The sequence below is a fragment of the Podarcis bocagei genome (genome assembly GCF_964188305.1).
Source record: "Podarcis bocagei genome assembly, chromosome: 7".
In the NCBI taxonomy this organism is placed as follows: domain Eukaryota; kingdom Metazoa; phylum Chordata; class Lepidosauria; order Squamata; family Lacertidae; genus Podarcis; species Podarcis bocagei.
The window spans coordinates 41,326,718-41,345,643 of record NC_138132.1 but is presented as its reverse complement, the minus strand read 5'-3'; the positions used below and the strand labels follow the sequence as shown (position 1 = coordinate 41,345,643).

At 41.9% G+C, this 18,926-nt stretch overlaps 1 protein-coding gene across 4 annotated transcripts in view; it reads right to left on the bottom strand.

Moving 5' to 3' along the window:
• The window catches only part of CBFB (core-binding factor subunit beta), a 40,896-nt gene that overhangs the window by 8,788 nt on the left and 13,182 nt on the right, over positions 1-18,926 (bottom strand). The window contains exons 4-5 of one of the 4 annotated variants that reach the window (XM_081200883.1): positions 4,451-4,567; positions 907-1,030 (exon numbers count right to left, since the gene is read on the bottom strand). In XM_081200883.1, coding sequence (XP_081057009.1) covers positions 907-1,030; positions 4,451-4,567 — 241 coding nt within the window. Of the gene's footprint in view, positions 1-906; positions 1,034-4,450; positions 4,568-18,926 lie in introns of all 4 variants that reach the window. The other 3 variants (XM_081200881.1, XM_081200882.1, XM_081200880.1) reach the window with 3 other exon arrangements.

Here is an 18,926-nt window from a genome sequence, read left to right as displayed (position 1 = left end):
TTTAATTTGTATTTTTAAACAAGTATTACTTCCCAAGTATGTCTGTATGTATATGTGTATAAAGGTAAAGGTAAAGGGACCCCTGACCATTAGGTCCAGTCATGGCCGACTCTGGGGTTGTGGCGCTCATCTCACTTTATTGGCTGAGGGAGCCGGCATACAGCTTCCAGGTCATGTGGCCAGCATGACTAAGCCACTTCTGGCGAACCAGAGCAGTGCACAGAAATGCCGTTTACCTTCCTGCCAGAGTGGCACCTATTTATCTACTTGCACTTTGACATGCTTTCAAACTGCTAGGTTAGCAGGAGCAGGGACCGAGCAACGGGAGCTCATCCCGTCACGGGGATTCAAACCGCTGACCTTCTGATTGGCAAGTCCTAGGCTCTGTGGTTTAATCCACAGCACCACCTGTGTCCCAGTGCCACCCACGTCCCGTATATGTGTATACTGCCCAACAGATATGTACATTTGCCTCTTTCCCCCCATTGCTCTATAAAAAAATTAATCTGCCAGTCTACTATACCATTGATAGGACAAACTTTGGTTCTTTATTTAACAATGTACATACATAATTCAATGCAAAATTCTATCATATGCAGTAACTACTGTGGCATATGCAGAAATAGGGCACACAGTCTGAATTACTTTGTCCAAGAGGTGAAAGTTAACAATGCTGGATTAGATCATTTTAAATTAAAATATGTTTTAGCTTTAGGGATTCTAAGATCAGCAGCTATGTACTTTCAAATGGCAAAATTGCACTGATTGAAGAATTTGTACCCTTAATATACTAATATAATGCTTTTAACCCAAACAGGATTCATTAAAATGACAACATCAAAATAAACATGCTCCAGGCAGTAGTTTATTGAGAAAAAAAATCTAGATTTTTGGTAGAGTACTAACCAGTAACTGACAGCAGCTGTGAAACTCTCACCTCCATTTCTTCCCGATGAGACCTGTCTCTGTCCTCGAATTCACGAGTTCTTCTCCGAGCTTCTTCAAAAGCCTGCTGTGCCAATGCATCTTCCTGCTACCAACCAAAAGTACAGGGTCACACAAGAAGCACCTTTACACTGATTTTGGGGGAAGGCCTCTCCAATTGCTCACCTCTAGACATCATTTAGGCAGTAGTGGGCTGTGGCATGGCCCTCCCAACACTGACATAGCTTATCTATATGGGGCAGACTGTGGTGAGATTAAGACTGCATGAGCACACCAGCATGAGCACTGCAGTTGCTCTGTTGGTGTACCTGTGCAGTCCTATCCTATTAATGCTAGTATTGGGAGGGCAGCTTTGCCGCACCATAAGGGCAACCACTGGATTTAGGTGACTTTATTTTAAAGAAACGGAGTAACAAGACCACCTAAAGAGATGAGCTACTAATCATGCAGAATCACGAAGAGGAAAATCTCTGCCTCTCCCTGCTCCCTGCACTGGTACCACTGGCTCCTGCTATTTTTTTGGGACCATAAGCACCCAAAAGGGGCAAAAAGATTTGCTCTAAGTGACATCTCTCCTCCTCCTCCTCCTCCTTAGACCCTGAAGATAGTGTCTTCTTGTTCTTGGTCTCCATCAGATATTCCTCCAGAGGATCCCCACATATTCCCTCCCACAAGAAATGCCCAGTTGCCATATTAGTTTTGGATTTTGCATCAACATTCCAGGTCTTGAGCCACAGGTGACTCCCAATGAAGACCCTGGCAGAGATTATGGCAACCACAGGGTACCTCCTCAAGCAGTGAAAAGGAAGCCCACCATGCCACCACAGAAGAAGCGGCAATGACCCTCACTACCAGAGGTATGACCTCATGTGCCCTATGGCGAAAGACTTCAGGACACCTATCCACTACATTCTTGGGGAAATCATACCTATGTCTCTGGCAGCCACCAGGCCAGAAGTAATAGGGGAAATGGGGCATCTACCAAAGAAACCTTGAGCTTTGCCATGCTATATCTGGGCAAGGAGCAAAGCCTCTTAGGAGCCAAGCCCAAATAGTGCACCCCATTAGGTTTGGCCCACTCCCATAGAACATTTCTAAATGTTCTTCAGAACATTTATTTCTAATAGTTGCAGTGAGGTTGTTCAAATTTCTTTTTTTGGTCCTCCCCACAAACTAATTGACCTATTTTAAAGAACTACTTGTCTAACAATATGCAATAAAGTGAAATTCTCTTGCACTTTTCCCAGGCAGAATTACATTCTTTCTTCTTCATCTTGTCTCTTTTAATAGTTTTTTTTTAAATAATCAAAACTTTTAAACTACATTTGTCAAAGTACAGCATGCTACATTCAGCATGATGATTTTGCTTTAATAGTGTGGCTTTGCAAAAATGTGCAGGTTAAATAAGTCCTGCTCCAGAGAATCCAGCTATATTTTAATATACCAAGGGACTAAGTACATTAAATTTTAAAATAAAATGTCTGTAGTGAGAGAATGTCAAATTGCCTTTTTTGCCTAGGGCACTTCCTGCACCCTAAAGCTATTTTGTGAAATGATGTGGAAGAGTTCCCCCTGTGGCCTTGCTTAGTTTTAATACAAACATCTGTCAATCAGTAAACATCAGCTTAGGCCCAAGCAGCATGCACTAAAGGGCAATGTGCAAATTTTTCATTAAGGTCTATTTTTAAGTAGCAGCTCCATCTCTCCTTGGCAATTTTTATGTTGGAACAGCATAATACAAGGTCTTTCAGGGATCTGATTTTTTTTTTTAAAAAAAATCAATATCTTTTAATAGAGAAGCAAGACCCAAACAGCTGAAAGCAGGATGTTCAATAAAAGGCCATAATTAAATAAAAGCCCTCTTTTTCTAAGAGAAGAATTCATTTCACAGGTAGAAGCTGTTTTACGACTTTTATGTGAACTGCACAAATATTTTAATTAGTAATTAAATCCAAACTGAGGACATCATAATGCCATTATGTAAATCTAGGGTGTGAACAGATTTGGAATACTGGGGTATAGTTCTGACCACTTTACTTGAAAAAAGATATTGTAGCGTTGGAAAAGGTTCAGAAAAGGGTACCCAAAACAATCAAGGGGATGAAGTGACTCCCCTGTGAGTTAAGGTTGCAGCTTTTGGGACTTTTTCATTTCATTTCATTTCATTGAGAAGAGGCAAGATGATATAAAATAGGGTGCAGTATGGAGAAAGTGGTTACAGAAATTTTCTCTCTCGCTCTCTTATATCACTAGAACTCATGGACATCCCATGAAGCTGGTTGCTGGAAGATTCAGGACAGAAAAAAGGAAGTGCTACTTCATACCATGCATTGTTCAACTATGGCGAACAACTTAGATGGCTTCAAAAGAGGATTAGACAAATTTATGGAGGAGAGGGCTACTGACTGCTGCTAGCCATGATGGGTATGCTCTGCTTCTACAGTTGGAGGTAGCAATGCTTCTAAAAATCCCCTGCTGGAAACCACAGGAGGGAAGAGTGTCCTGTGCTCAAATCTGCCTTGTGGGTTTCCCATGGGCATCAGGATGCCAAACTACATGGGCCAGCAGGCTCTTCCTGTGTAATTATATTCAAAGACAATTATTTTTCTATTAAGAAAACTACTTCTTGTCACCTGTTAGCCTTGCATCTGCCACTGTTTCAGTTTCTAGCATTTCATGGGATGAAAAGACAGAGGAGGTGAGGAGTCAGGTGTGCTAGGTTAGTTGTGAAAACTAGGTCATAGACAAAAGAAGGAGTGGCCTGGATGAAATATGCATGGATGAGGTACAGAACTATAGGAAAAAGAGGTGGTGGAGGGCCAAAGTTGAGAAAAGAGAATGAGATGGAAGCATCAAAGAAAAGCCTAATACAAGGTCAAGGTCAATAAGAGGTTTATGTTGCCGAATTTTCAGGGTTTTTAATGAAGAATTATCAGTTATCACAGACAAATGCATGATTAGTTTAATAAACACTAAAGTACACCATGACTATTCAATGCCCCAAGTGCAAGTGAACCTACTGCTACCCAAGTAGGTATAAGCAAGCTTCAGTTTTCCTTCCATTTAACTACAGAATAAGCAGGATGGCTATGGAACTAGAAAGCACAGGGTTTGCATGCATTTTAAATTATGGACAAGGAAGTTCAGAAGTGCAAAGGGGAAAAGATAAAGAAGTTAAAGACCAAAGGCAGACCTCCTAGAAAGAACAAGGGAAACTGAAAGAACATGACAGAAGTTTTTCTATCTCTACTATCTTCTTTTCTTTGAAGGAAAACAGTGGAGAGTGGGGAGACTTCTTCCTTGGACCAAAAGGCAGACTGAAATATGCTGATCATATGTGATTGAAGATGCAAGAACTAAATCCAAACAGTGATCCTGCTTATGCTTTCAATTTCTCATTATACGATTTCCCCATCCAAAGTCATAAAGTACTGCATACCAAAATTATAAATTTTGCTTCACGATATAACTGAGATTTGAGAAGTTTGAAGCCCCCCTACTTTACCTGTGCCCGTTCTTCATCAAATTCTAAGCAGCCCATGCCATCCAGTCTTTGGAGATCTATCCAGCCTTTCCAAATAACACAAACACCATTAAGAATCATAGGCGCTTTTAGGTAGACCTGAAATATAAGAAGACATATACTGATAATGCAGACTGTTTGCATAGGCATGAATCAACACTCATGGTCATTACAGGTAAGCCATGGCTGATAATTTACTGTGAATGCAAAGTTCACTCCCATTTCACTCCTCCCTGTTAGTATGAAGAGCAATAAACTACAACTCTTAACTTAGTATTCCTTGTGAAATGAGGATCATAGTTTGTTTCGTTCAAACAGACTATAACTAGTAAGCTAAGAATAAGCCTTCATATGCTCTGCTAAGCCAAAGATCACAATTTCTTGCTCAGTAGTGAGGAGGAGTAAAGTGGGGATGATCTGTGTGTTCATGGCTTACCAAAACATGCAAACACATTGTGTATATTCAATTGTAATTTTGTTAGCCATTTTGAGCATACCAGTGGAAAATGTAACATAAAAGCAAATTAATAAAAACACATAGTTTTCAACATTGTATTTGTCACATTGAAAGCCAAAACAAACCTCATACCCATGGTAGCTTCAATCAGGGCTGACCCAGTCACTGAAAGTAGTATGTCTGTGCCTTGAATAGGTCACCAGATTCTAAGCTCCCTCCCCCTTCCTTGCTGTCTGCCTGCCTGTCCTCCCATTACTTTTGCACCAGCAGAGGTACTGTCACCACCTCTAGTGACAACCAATATGATCATGGTAGGTTTAATATAGCAGGCTCTACCTGAAAAAGATGGTGCCAACCTAAAGCAGCAAATGCTTAGACCTTATCATGAGTTTTTTTCAGCTCAGCTACCAGATATGTAGTGGTGGCAGCAAAAGAGGCATGAGAGGAAATTGGCAAATAAGGAAAATAAAATGACCACCGTATGGAGTGGGGGAGAGAAGCGTCAAAGAAAAAGGAGTGTGACTGAAAAGAAGGGAACCAATGGTGGAGGAAGAGTTTTTTTTTTCAACCAGCTTGCTCCAACCATTGTAATGAAGTCTTTTCAACCCAGCATACGTAGAGATTTATTTAAGTCATGAGTCACATGTGCCAAATTATTTTGAGCATAATTAATTGCCAACAATGAAGTTAGTTTCAAATCCTACACCATAATCACACAACGGTTAATGTTAACCACGGTTAAAATCTGTGTAGACATAACAATGAATCACAGTTAAGGGTAGCAGGGGGTAATTTGCATGCTAGAGAGGGAACAGCTGTGGAGAAGGGAAGAGGAATAGAGAAAATCCCTGTTACATTCAGCAATGGTTATGTACTTTGATGAGCCTTAAAAGGGTATTCCCCATTTTCACTATATCCAAATATTGTTTTAACCTGCCAGCAAGAAAGTGACCAAAACAAGCTCTCTTACATAATTACTCATATAGCTATCTATTTTTTCTCATCTGCTTTCCATAACACTATTCTAGATGTAGAACTACCTTCATGAACACTGCAACTTTTATCAGCTTCAAATATGTGATACCTGGTAGCACTAAAAACGGTCACTGAAAGAAGTGAACTTAGATTTTGAATTTATACAGTTTTTTGCTTCTTGCAAATATCATACAACTATGCAAATATACCATGCACATACAAGTGGCCACATCATTTTGCCAATTAGATTTAAAGTAAAGGAATTCTTAGTAGTAAGCAAGAATCATGAAGTAAACACGTTTGTAAGGAGAGTATACTTCTAACATTTGGACATTTCCCCAAACTGCTCAAATCTTGAATGCTTTACTGAAAGAGCTTATCCTTGCAATGAGTTTGGCACAATAAATGATGTTCCCAGAAACTGCTTGTAAGTAAAAACTCTTGCCTTCAAATGGTTGCAAAACAGTCAAGGTGACACGGCTAAGTTACCCCGGGCTTAAGCGTGTGGGATGCATGTTCGCAACCCACAGCGTTTGCAACCCACGTCTGCGCATGCGTGGGTTGTAATTCGGTGCTCATGCGCAAAGCGTGATTTAGCACTTCTGTGCATGCACGACCACCGAAACCCAGAAGTAACCCGTTCCAGTACTTCCGGGTTTCAGCGGTCCGTAACCCAAAAAAACGCAACCTGAAGCGGCTGTAACCCAAGGTATGACTGTAAAAGTTTATACATATGTAGCCCAAAACACATAGGCCTAATCTGTCCAACTGTTGCCTATCAAAATCAAGAGACAGCAACCAGGCTACTCTATATGCCAAGATGGCTGTCAGCTTTGGGCAGCTTTACGACATGATGAGAAATTGTATAGAAGAATGGGCTATCAATTGCTATTAGTCATTGCTATATATTGTCTGCAGTATCAGAGGCAGCATATCTCTGAATACCAGTTGCTGCTTTTGGGCTTCCCATAGGCACCTGGTTGGCTACTGTGGGAACAGAATGCTGAATTAGGCAGGACTTTGGCCTGATCCATCAGTCTTCTTACATGGCAGGTGGCATGAACCTGATCTCCATAGTTAGAGACACACCTGCAGAAGGCATTAAGTGACATTAACAGGGCCTAACAATTAAGTGGAAATATATATGGTAAAATGCATTTTCGGAGGCTTTCCTTTAACTTGTCACTAAGGAGGTTGAAATGAGATCTGTAGTATGTAATACAGATTACAGCGTTTATATTTTGAGTGGGAGTTAAATCCCTGTTTGCATTGCCAACAGTTGTGAAGACAGCATGAAAAATGAGTTGTGATTGTTTTTGAAACTGATCCTGCCAGTAGGAGCATTAAATGTCTGCCAAGATCAGTTGAGTTCAATTTCTAACTGTGCCTCTCTCAACAGGAAAGTTATTAAGGGAACTTTTTTACTGATGCAAGCAAACAAGACTGGAAAGGGGGAGGGAGCCTAACAGTGAAGCATGCTGATAATCATGTTATTATCAGATTATTATGCTACTAATACTTCTGAATAACCATACCTGCACTCCTTCCCCACCTCTACATGAAAACACCTGCAGCATACATGGGATCAACAGCTATAGGGAAGGGAGGAAAATGGGACAATTCATTTGTTAAATGGTGTACAAATTATCCCCCTCTGTGGATCCAGAGACAAGTGGTGGAGTTGCTATCAGTTCTAAACTATTTCAGTCAACTGTCCATGCTGCAAACAGCAACAACATCAGTAAGCCACTAGTTATGTAGTGGTTAGTGTGTTGGACTAGGCCCTGGGTTCAAATCCCCACTGGGTAATAAAAATCACAGGGAACCGTGGCCAGCCACTATCTATCAGTTGAACCTACACTCACAAGTTGCTGTGAAGACTGAATGGGGAGGAGAACCATGTATGACACCTTGAACTCCTTGGAGAAAGTAAAACAGATAAATTGCTTTGTGTGTGTGGTGTCTGCTGAACTCAGTGATGAAAAAGAAGAACAAATGGGAAGATAGAACAGAGAGCCTGAAGAACAAGAGGAGGGGAAATTAAATACATTTGACACAAGAAATAAAGGAACGGAGTAACAGACAGAGCTACAGTCATACCTCAGGTTACAGATGCTTCGGGTTGCACACTGTGCCAAACCCGGAAGTACCGGAACTTGCGCATAAGCGCTAAATCGCGCTTTGTGCATGCAAATGCGAGTGTGCAGAAGTGGCACTGCAGGTTGCAAACATGCTTCCTGCACGGATCATGTTCGCAACCCGAGTGTCCACTGTACTGACTATGGTGAAAAGAGAAAACACATGCAAAAGAGGGAGATTAATAGGTTTCAGATAAAGAAAAGTGTGTGCCATGATATAACAAAGACTCTCCTCCCTGCAAGAGAGGGGAGTGGTTGTGGGCGGGAGCCCGGACTCCGCCCTGGCAGGGGCCTTAGCCCCTGCCCCTCCTTACCTTCACCTTCCCTCAGTCCTCGTCGTCCTGCAGCGAGTCACCCACCCTCCACTCCCATTTAGCTCAGGGTCTAGGTTTTTGGCCTTGCTATGGACCTTAGGTTGGTTGCCCCGGTTGTCTGGGGGGCCTGGTAGGAATTTTTCCATTTGGCATTAGGCTTTTTGGTTTTTTCGCCTACCTTGTAGTCGTCACAACCTTTGTGGTATTGGTGGGTAGGTTAGGCATTGGATTCATGTGTTGTGCTGTGTCAAGGGCTAGGTGTGGCCATCGCCTATGCTATCTACCGTGGGTTATTCCGTTAAAGGAATCTGGCGGTCGTGTATTCCGTCTGATGCCTGCTTGGCGGGAGGCCATGGCACGACCCTCGGTGACATCAGGGGGTGAGCCTATAGTTGGATGAGCATCAACAGGCTCCACCTACTGTTGAATAAACCCACCACCTATAGTCATCCAATGCCTAAGCCAATACCTTTTCACTGCTGTAATCAATAAAGTTGTGGCCTTTTCTTGCCCATTAACCTTATACCACGTGTCCATGTGTATTTATTTCACTTAGCGGGGTCGGGGCCCTCGATCCACAACAACAGAGTAATAGTAATAACAGTAATAACAATAAGAGAGGCAAGGCAAGCCCTAAAAATTGCAATTAGAGTCCGTATTATAAAGTCCATGGCTGAGTTTGCATTTTCAGCAGCCAAATATCAGAAATTCATCTGGCTGCAGATATTTGAGAACTGTAGATGTCTTGATGTCTTTTAAATTCCATGATTTTCCATGCTCCTGTTTTATTTTATTTGATGCTTTTACATACAGTCCATTGCATTTTTGTGTCTGAAGGACACATATTTTCTGATTGTTTTAGCCTGATAATATTGCTACAAACTAGAATGTGTGTCTCTTAAACTTGTAGAATAATATTTTGCCCATCCCTACAGTGATCCCTCCTCAACTTGAAATTCCTGTAACTTTCTTGCCAGTTGTAGCAAGTGCATAAACCACCTCTAGTGAACCCTTGCTCTGACTTTTTCTTCCTCCAAACATCCCTTTAAATCATGTTATTGTAATTTCCTCTGTCAGGGAAAGTAGGGGGCACATTTTGTAAGAAGCAAAACTGTCTGCTGTTATTGCTGAAGCCGTTTGACCACATTTCCTTTTTTAAGATAAAAACTGTTTCCTCTCCATTTCTAAGACTATTTTTGGTTTGCAGCTGTCATATCACTCACCATGCCAATTTAATCTTTGAAAATAAACTAGCTATCAAATAAAGTTACCTGAACACACATCCAAATCACTATAAGCCATTGCCCAACAGTTGCTGTCAAAATGAGGGAGTAGTTTTGAAATGTCTCAAAAATAATTAGCCAATGAAAATGTGTTTTTTTCAGGGTAAAAACAACTTGGTACAAAGTTGTTTTAACAATTCATTCTTCATCAGCTACATCTGAGGACACTCTTGCAAATATGCTGATAGGTGCTTAAGTCTGTTAATCAATGAAGACACCTTAATATCTAAGTTCCTAAAGAATTGAGATGACGTTAACTCTAGGTTAAATCCACCCAAATCTCCCATTGCATGGATTGCAGATAATCCACAATAAAAGGAGTGATTACAAAATTCAAAAGAAGGAAAATAAATGGTACTTAATGATGATGAGATTTAATTAATGGCATTGGCAACAGTATTTACTCATGATTATGATCATAAACAGATCTAAATTACAAAGAAGCCTTGATTAGAATTTTTTCAAATCAGACTCCGCCCCAATAATTTAGCTAGTCAATTTAGGAAGAATGTGAGGAAATCCTCATAAAGAATGATGAACACCTTATCTTATCAAGGATATATAAGTTACAACTGGAAATATCAATGTGGGAAGGAACAAGCAAATGTGTACATGAAAACACTGGCACAAGATAGCAGTGTTACCACAGAAGTGTTTTCAGGAAGACAACTGAATCATTTCTAAGTCAGATTGTATGTAGTTCACCAGTTACCACCCATCAGTTAGTGAGTCAGCATACTAACAGTCACCACACAGAAACAGAAAGCCAAGAACATACCACTGCACTGAAATTTGTTTTCAATCATATTCCCAGCAAACATGCCCATCATGCATTCTTGTAGAAGGCACTCACATGTGAGTCACTGCCCAATTCTCATCACATGCAACTTTCCCTATTCATAAGCACATAGTGAACTGCCCGTCTGCCTGTAAAGCAGTAATTAAGTTACAAGGTTGATACCACCTGCCCCTGAATCATACCAGTAACCGAATACCAGTAACCAAATACTCAAATGATGTAGTTTTACTAAATGTCACCCATACCAGTAGTATTATAGGAAGCCAGTGTGGTGTAGTGGTTAGTGTGATGGACTAGGACTTGGGAGATCAGGGTTCAAATCCCCACTCAATCATGAAGCTCACCTTGGGCCAGTCACAGCATCTGAACCTACCTCACAGGGTTGTTGTAGGCATTAACTGAGGAGGGGGGTGAACCATGTATTCCTTTGAGAAAAAGGTGAGATAAAAATGCAACAAATAAGCTCTAGAGAGATCTCCACATGGTCGCAACTGGACCCACACCAGTTGCAGTCACTGGGGCTGGCTATCACCATGTTATGTTGCTGTTGAAAAGTATTAAACTGGCTGCCAGTTAGCTGCCAGGCTAAGTTCAAGGTATCATTCTGATGTATAAAGCCCTATATGGTTTGAGATCAGAATATGTAAAATTTAGTCTCATATTGATATACTCAATCAATCACTATGCTCTGCAAGAAAGGACATCCTGAAGATATCATATTATCAGGAGGACCATTCTGCATGATATAAGAACTGGAAACCCTTCCCATTAAATATTGGACAGGCTTAATCTCTGTTGTTTTTTGGAGCCTACTGAAGACCTACCTCTTACAACAAGCCTTTTAAGTAGAGTTTTTAATACTCCCTTATTCATCACATAACCATTTTAGACACTTCATAATAAATTTATGCACAAATAATTTATAAACATGTCAAGTGAACCAACAAGTGATTATTTATTGAATTTCTATCCTGCCCATCACCCCAAAGTTTCCTAGACACCAAACACACAAGCAATAAAACAATTAAAACATATTAACAACAGCTCCAATACAGAAACAGACTGGGAAATATATCTGTCAACAAGTTTACAATATAATAATATACTTCATAATACTTTATAGAATATAAGAAGTGATATACAACTAAGTCCTACTCAGCAGATCGACTGAAATTAATGAATGTAATTTACTTAAGTCCACTGATATTAATATGTCTACTCTAAGCATGAGTAATACTGGATATCCCACAAGGTCCCTCAAGCATATTACACTTTGGAAGGACTAGGGTATATTTTATCCACAGTAGAGAAGAAAAATTCATTACCTAGCTTAATTTATCAATAGTGACCCAACTATTAGATTGAAAGGGTAGCTTTAGATTATAGAGTAACTCTATTTTGCAGCCATGGGGGGTGGGGAATCTCAGCTAAAATAAGAGCATTTAGTATAAATGAATTTCATGGTTTTAACATACTGATGAGTTTGAGACATTAGCCTTTGGGGGCAACAGACCACTTTCTCAGGAAGCAAGCAAACAATGAATCTGAACATAGTAGCATGTAAGGAACTGGCATTTATTTCAAGGACAGTTGTACTGTATTAGAATCTTATTAGGGGCTAGGTAAGGAAATGAAGTTAACACCCTGATTTCAAAAGTAATTTCCACTCTGAATTTTCTTGCCAGAGGCCACTAAATCATGATTCCCTTTTAAAGGATTATCAGAAGATTACAACAAATCCTTTCTAATTATAAGCCCAGTTCTCTACTTGGCTTCACAATAGCAGAACATAAGATCATTTCCCATAATATCAGCACAGACACAAGGAGACACTCACCCCCTAATTCAAATACTAGGAACATTTTCTAGTGCCAGGACCTTGGGCAAGTCATAATCCTCCTAAACTCTGTCACATGTTTGTTGAAAAATAAACAATCCCATCGATACCACCCTAAGCCCTTGGGAGATGGTATTTAAGAATCTAAGAACAGCCTACTGGATCAAGCTAATGATCCATCCAGTCCAGCTTCCTTTTCTCACAGTGGTCAACCATATGCCTATAGGAAGCCAGCAAGCATGAGATGAGCACAAGAGAACTCTCCCCCTCCTGTGGTTTTCAGCAACTGTTATTCAGAAGCTTACTGCTTCTGACTCTGGAGCAAGAACATAGGCTTTATGTTATGGCTACTAGCCACTGATAGCCTGGTCTTCCATCAAATATCTTCTTTTAAAGCCATCCAGGTTAGTTGCCAAAACTGTCTCCTTCACTGCATTAAACAGAACTTTCTTTTGTGTGTCCTGAATCTTCAGCTTCATTGGGTGTCCATGAATTTTAGTGCAGAGGGAGAAAAACTTTTCTTCATCCACTTTCTCCATACGAGTAAATGTATACAGTACAATCACATCTTGTGCGCAGTTTGCTTGAACAATTTTCAACCTTGCATAGTTGAAATCCCACAAATTGCATGCAAACTGGAGAGCTTAAAAGCTCATTTTGTGTCAGGTTTTCTCAACATGGAAAAAGCTTTTAAACTCTCAGACTTGCTTACTGGGCTCTGGGAGTCTGGGATACAGTGGTACCCCGCAAGACGAATGCCTCGCAAGACGGAAAACCCGCAAGACGAAAGGGTTTTCTGTTTTGGAGGCGCTTCGCAAGACGAATTTCCCTATGGGCTTGCATCGCAAGACAAAAGCCCATAGGGAAATGCTGGTGGTCGGGAGCAAAGACTTTCGCCCACAGCCGGCCTTCAGAAGAGGACCTCTTCTGAAGGCCGGCGGGGGGCAAAAGTCTTTGCTCCCCCCCCGCCTGCCTTCCCCCCGCCTGCCCCGGCGATCTTAAAATGCTGGCGGGCGGGAGCGAAGCGTTCGCTGCCGACCCCCAGCATTTTAAAATCTCCCCGTGTCCCGGGGAGATCTTAAAATGCTGGGGGTCGGGAGCGAAGCGCTGCCGACCCCCAGCATTTTAAAATCTCCCCCTGTCCCGGGGAGATTTTAAAATGCTGGGGGTCGGGAGCGTTCGCTGCCGACCCCCAGCATTTTAAAACGCTGTTCCGAAGCGGGGGGCGGGAACATCTGCCCCAGCCGCCCCACTTCGGAACGCTGTTCCGAAGTGGGGAGGGGGGGCGGGAACAATTGCCCCAGCCGCCCCACTTCGGAACGCTGTTCCGAAGTGGGGAGGGGGGGCGGGAACAGCTGCCCCATCCGCCCCACTTCGGAACGCTGTTCCGAAGGGGGGAGGGGGGGCGGGAACAGCTGCCCCATCCGCCCCACTTCGGAACGCTGTTCCGAAGGGGGGAGGGGGGCGGGAACAGCTGCCCCATCCGCCCCACTTCGGAACGCTGTTCCGAAGGGGGGAGGGGGGCGGGAACAGCTGCCCCATCCGCCCCACTTCGGAACGCTGTTCCGAAGGGGGGAGGGGGGGCGGGAACAGCTGCCCCATCCGCCCCACTTCGGAACGCTGTTCCGAAGGGGGGAGGGGGGGCGGGAACAGCTGCCCCATCCGCCCCACTTCGGAACGCTGTTCCGAAGGGGGGAGGGGGGGCGGGAACAGCTGCCCCATCCGCCCCACTTCGGAACGCACCTTCTGAAGGCGGGCAGGGGGCGAAAGTCTTTGTCCCCCCTGCCTGCCTTCCCAGGGGCTTTTAAATCCCCGCCAGCATTTTAAGATCACCCCGGACAGCGGAGGACTCCGCTGTCCCAGGGTTTTTTAAAATGCTGGGGGTGGGAAGAAAAGCCCTTGTCCCCCCCCCCCAGCCTTCAGAAGAGGTCCGGGGACAGACTGTCCCCGGACCTGGTCTGAAGTCGGTTTCCCTAGGAACGCATTAATTGATTTTCAATGCATTCCTATGGGAAACCGTGCATCGCAAGACGAAAAAACCGCAAGACGAAGAGACTTGCGGAACGAATTAATTTCGTCTTGCGAGGCACCACTGTATTCTCAAGTGGGCTCTGGGCTGCTCTCGCGGGGAAAAAACATCCCAGAGCTCAGTAAATAAGGCTTGGAAGGCAAAGATTGTTACATTGGGACAGTTCCAAGGGATTGTTCAGGCATAAACATTTTTGCATATACACGCCATTCCTGGAATATTACCTGCATACAAGAAATGATTGTACTGTACACTTCTATACCATTACTGCTTACTCACTTTTTCTCTAACTTAAAAAGCTCCCTATTCTGTAACCTTTCCTCACAAGGGAGTCCCTCTTTTATCTTGATATTTTTTATTGCCCTTTTTGGAACACTTACCAATTCTACAATATCCATTTTGAGGTGTGCTGACCAAAACTGTACACAGTATTCCAAATCCAGTCACACCATACATTTGTACAGTGGTACCTCAGGTTACAAACGCTTCAGGTTACAGATGCTTCAGGTTACAGACTCCGCTAACCCAGAAATAGTACCTCAGGTTAAGAATTTTGCTTCAGGATGAGAACAGAAATCTCGTGGCAGCAGCGCAGCGGCAGCGGAAGGCCCCATTAGCTAAAGTGGTACCCCAGGTTAAGAACAGTTTCAGGTTAAGAATGGACCTCCAGAACGAATTAAATGTATAATGGCAGTCCCCCCCCCCCATTCAGTTCCTAATGATCTCTTGCATGTAATTTTCCTTGTTCACAGCTGCATGCTGGGTCAACATGCTCCTTGAAGCACCTACAGTATTACAACTTCAAGGTCTAATTCCTGGTCAGACCCCATGAATGCATATGTCAAATTAAGATTTTTTTTTGCCTACATGCACTATTTATACTTGTTTATATTAAATTGGATTTGCCATTTTACAGTCTATTCACTCAGTTTGGAGAAGTCTTTTGGAGTTTTTTTACAGTCCCTTTTTAATGACGCTGAACTATTCAGTACCATCAACAAATGTTGCCAGCTTCCTGCTTACCCCTAATTGTAGATCATTTACCAAACAAGTTAAAAATCAGAGCTTCCAACACTGATCCTTGAGGGACACTACTTTCTTCGTCTCTCTGTTGGGGGAATTGTCTATTTATTCCAACTCTCTGTTCCAGTGCTTAATAGGCTGGGTGGTGTTTTTAATTCTTCACAAATAAGGAAGTTTGTATGTATTAAATACTGATGACATTTGTACAATAGAGAAAAGCATTCCTTTATTTTATTTGAATTATTAAAATGAAATATCAAATTAACAGGAAAAATACTTCCAAAGCATAACTATATGATCAAACATATTGATTACTAGATGGTCAGTTGGTGGCTGATGTTAAGCAAGAGAAAATATATTGTTAATACTGCCTTTCAAAATGATTAATTTTATTATTTAATAAGCTGGAGTTGATAGCTTTGACAGAACTGAAGCTTCTTGGAATAATTATAATTGTTTTATGTTGAGATACATTAGGATCAGTATCATTACTGGAAAAGTACCCTATTGTGTGATGCCAAAAGTTTCCATGTTTAATTTATACTATTAGATGAAGCATGCTGCCATACTGGAGTCAGCACAGAGAAGTTACAAAAAGGAAAAGGAAAAAGCCAAATAGCCAAATAGAGGTATCCAGTGCATTTTCTGGGGGATGGAGATGCAGGGGTACACATACCCCTAAACATTTTGTGAATCTAAATTTGGCCTCATTGAGGGGCAGTATTTCAATATGAGTAGGAAAATGAGAGCACCCCTAAACATTTTTTTAGAAAAGAAGTGCTGCTAGACAAAAGGAACTCAAAAGCCTCCAACATCATGATTTAAAACTATAAGAAATACACCCGGCTGTATGTATAACACTGACAGAGACAGCCAGAAGGGATTTGTAATGTTGTGTTGACCACTACAACAAATGCTTTCAATATAGAAACTAGCAAGGAAATGCATTTGATTTTTCAGTCTGTAAAAGTGGTGTAACATAGAATTGTAATTAAAACCTATTAAAATTGCTTTCTCTAATCTATAAATAAATGAAGTAGCGTAACTCAGTGAGGTAGGTAGGAAGAATGAATGAATAGAAGTCTGCAGATGAATTGCAATGTTTTCCCTGAAGCACTTATTCATGGCAAGACCACCATGATTGCCAGCTGGCATTCTGCCATACATCTGGACAACAAACCACGCAGGAATAGCCAATGTTCTACACAGCTCTGGAATAATGTCACTCAAGAGGAGACATTTTGACTACTAAGAATGGAAGATTAAGTAGGTTTTCTTTAGTGAAAAGACAGCAAAGGGATTCCTCGAAGGAAAACACTATTGTTACAGCATCTTCTCTTTAAAAGGAAAGATAAACAGTTTCAGAACATCGTGTTCCTTCAAGCAGAAATCATTTTACCACCAAGCACACAGCAGTCTCCCAATAAGCACCTACTTGCCAGCTTATCAAGAAAAAAATGGATTTAGGGCACATATGTAAAGTGAAATTGCCAAGAGTAACATCAAACTCCATTTCCTTTCCTGGATTTTCCACAGTTCAGCTTTCCAAAGACTGTTGCCACATATCTATTTGGATTTATAGATTTTCTCTCATGCCGAATAACAGCAATCATGAGCAGATAAGCTATCTCCTGTTCCCAAAGAGTTAATATTCATTCTACATAGGGGGAAATGGAGGGGAAGCTAGGGAAAACACAGGACCTTTGAAATACTGAATGAGGTGTTGAAATTATCCCCCACCCAATAGCAAACCATGGCAACATTTTTAAAGCAATAGAACTAGTGGGGTAGAGGATAACTGAAGGACTGAGTGAGAAGAAAGGAGGATGTTTTCTTGCCTTATCCATGTTTTGGTACCTGCACATTTAATGAAGCCATAGCTGAAAGTTTCCAGAACCTGATCATAATGGGCATAAAGTGTAAGGCTACAGAGAGCTAAAAGGAATAGTGTAATTATATAACACACAACTTCACCCTTCCAAGGCAGCATGTCTGCATCTTCTTGTACAAATACATTAACTATTAACTTGGGAAGCCAAAGAGTTAAGAGTCTGAATTGTATTGACAAGTAGGTTGGAACAGCTGGAACTCTGTGCATGTCCTGAAGCTGTGTGAGAGAACTGGCTTTGCTCTGAGTGTGTCATTGTGGTGAATCAGGGAAAGTTCCTATTGTGTGAGTTAGTGCTGGTTCAAGCACATGCCTGCCACAAGGAGGAGACTGCAATTGCCCTAATTAATTCCGGAATCTAGTGCCATATCTAATGCACGCAACACCTATAATTCAGCCATTAATCAAATCATCTCCAGTGAATGACTAGAGTCAGCTGGCAAGTATATCTTGGCTTAATTAAATCCAACTACTCTGTTTTTGGGACGCAGGTGGCGCTGTGGGTTAAACCACAGAGCCTAGGACTTGCCAATCAGAAGGTCGGCAGTTTGAATCCCCGCGATGGGGTGATCTCCCATTGCTCGGTCCCTGCTCCTGCCAACCTAGCAGTTCAAAAGCACATCAAAGTGCAAGTAGATAAATAGGTACCGCTCCGGTGGGAAGGTAAACGGCGTTTCCGTGCACTGCTCTGGTTCGCCAGAAGCGGCTTAGTCATGCTGGCCACATGACCTGTAAGCTGTACGCCAGCTCCCTCAGCCAATAAAGCAAGATGAGTGCCGCAACCCCAGAGTCGGTCACGACTGGACCTAATGGTCAGGGGTCCCTTTACTTTTACCTTACTCTGTTTTTGCATTTCCTGAAAAGTACAAAGTTTGTCCCTCTTGTAGCAAGAGTAAGATCACCTTACGGGAATTAATTTTGAGAGGGTGAAATGTACCTGTGACTTGGCTTTAGCCCTGTATCATGACACTTAATGGACATGACTCAGAATGACCCATAAGCTTTGCAAAAAGCTTTTTCATATTCAGGGGAAAGTTATAGGATACATTTTTCTTGTAACTGGGTGGGCATGGCACCCCCTGCATATTCAGCTCTTTGGAATCAGTCCTAGAGGCTGCTCAATGCCACTCTTTTTCAGACATGTTATAACTCAGGTCCTGGAGCCAAATGTGGCCCTCCAGGATTCTCTATTTGGCCATTGGGAGACTCCATAGGATACACCTGCCTCGCAAAGGCCACACTCCCCTTGACTGCTTTTGTATGGCTTGAATGTGCTACTGAACTGCAATAATGCCTCTTGCTTTTCTGGAAGGAAAATGCAAGTGACTATGCATTCTCTTTCTTCTTAACCTTAGCTAGATCCCTTCCTTGCCTCATTTCCCACATTCCTTGCCCCTGCTTTGCTGAATGTTCTTCGAAGCTGCCCTAATGCCATTTCCCAATGTTGAAGGATACATTAAACACAGGCACTTTGAAGTAATGATATACATCCAGAAAACTGGATAGCAGAATATTTTTATCTACTAAAATTGCATTTACTTGTAGGCTTTTTACAATAAGTTTGTATTAAAACCTAATGCAAGAACCTTAAAGATGAGTCTGAAAGCAGTGCTTCGAGAATCACAAAAAATACAAGTTTTAGGAAAGGAGGCCAGAAGCAAAAAAATGCATTCTCTAGAACTCTTCATGTCCTCCTTATGCCAAAGTTTGCTTGT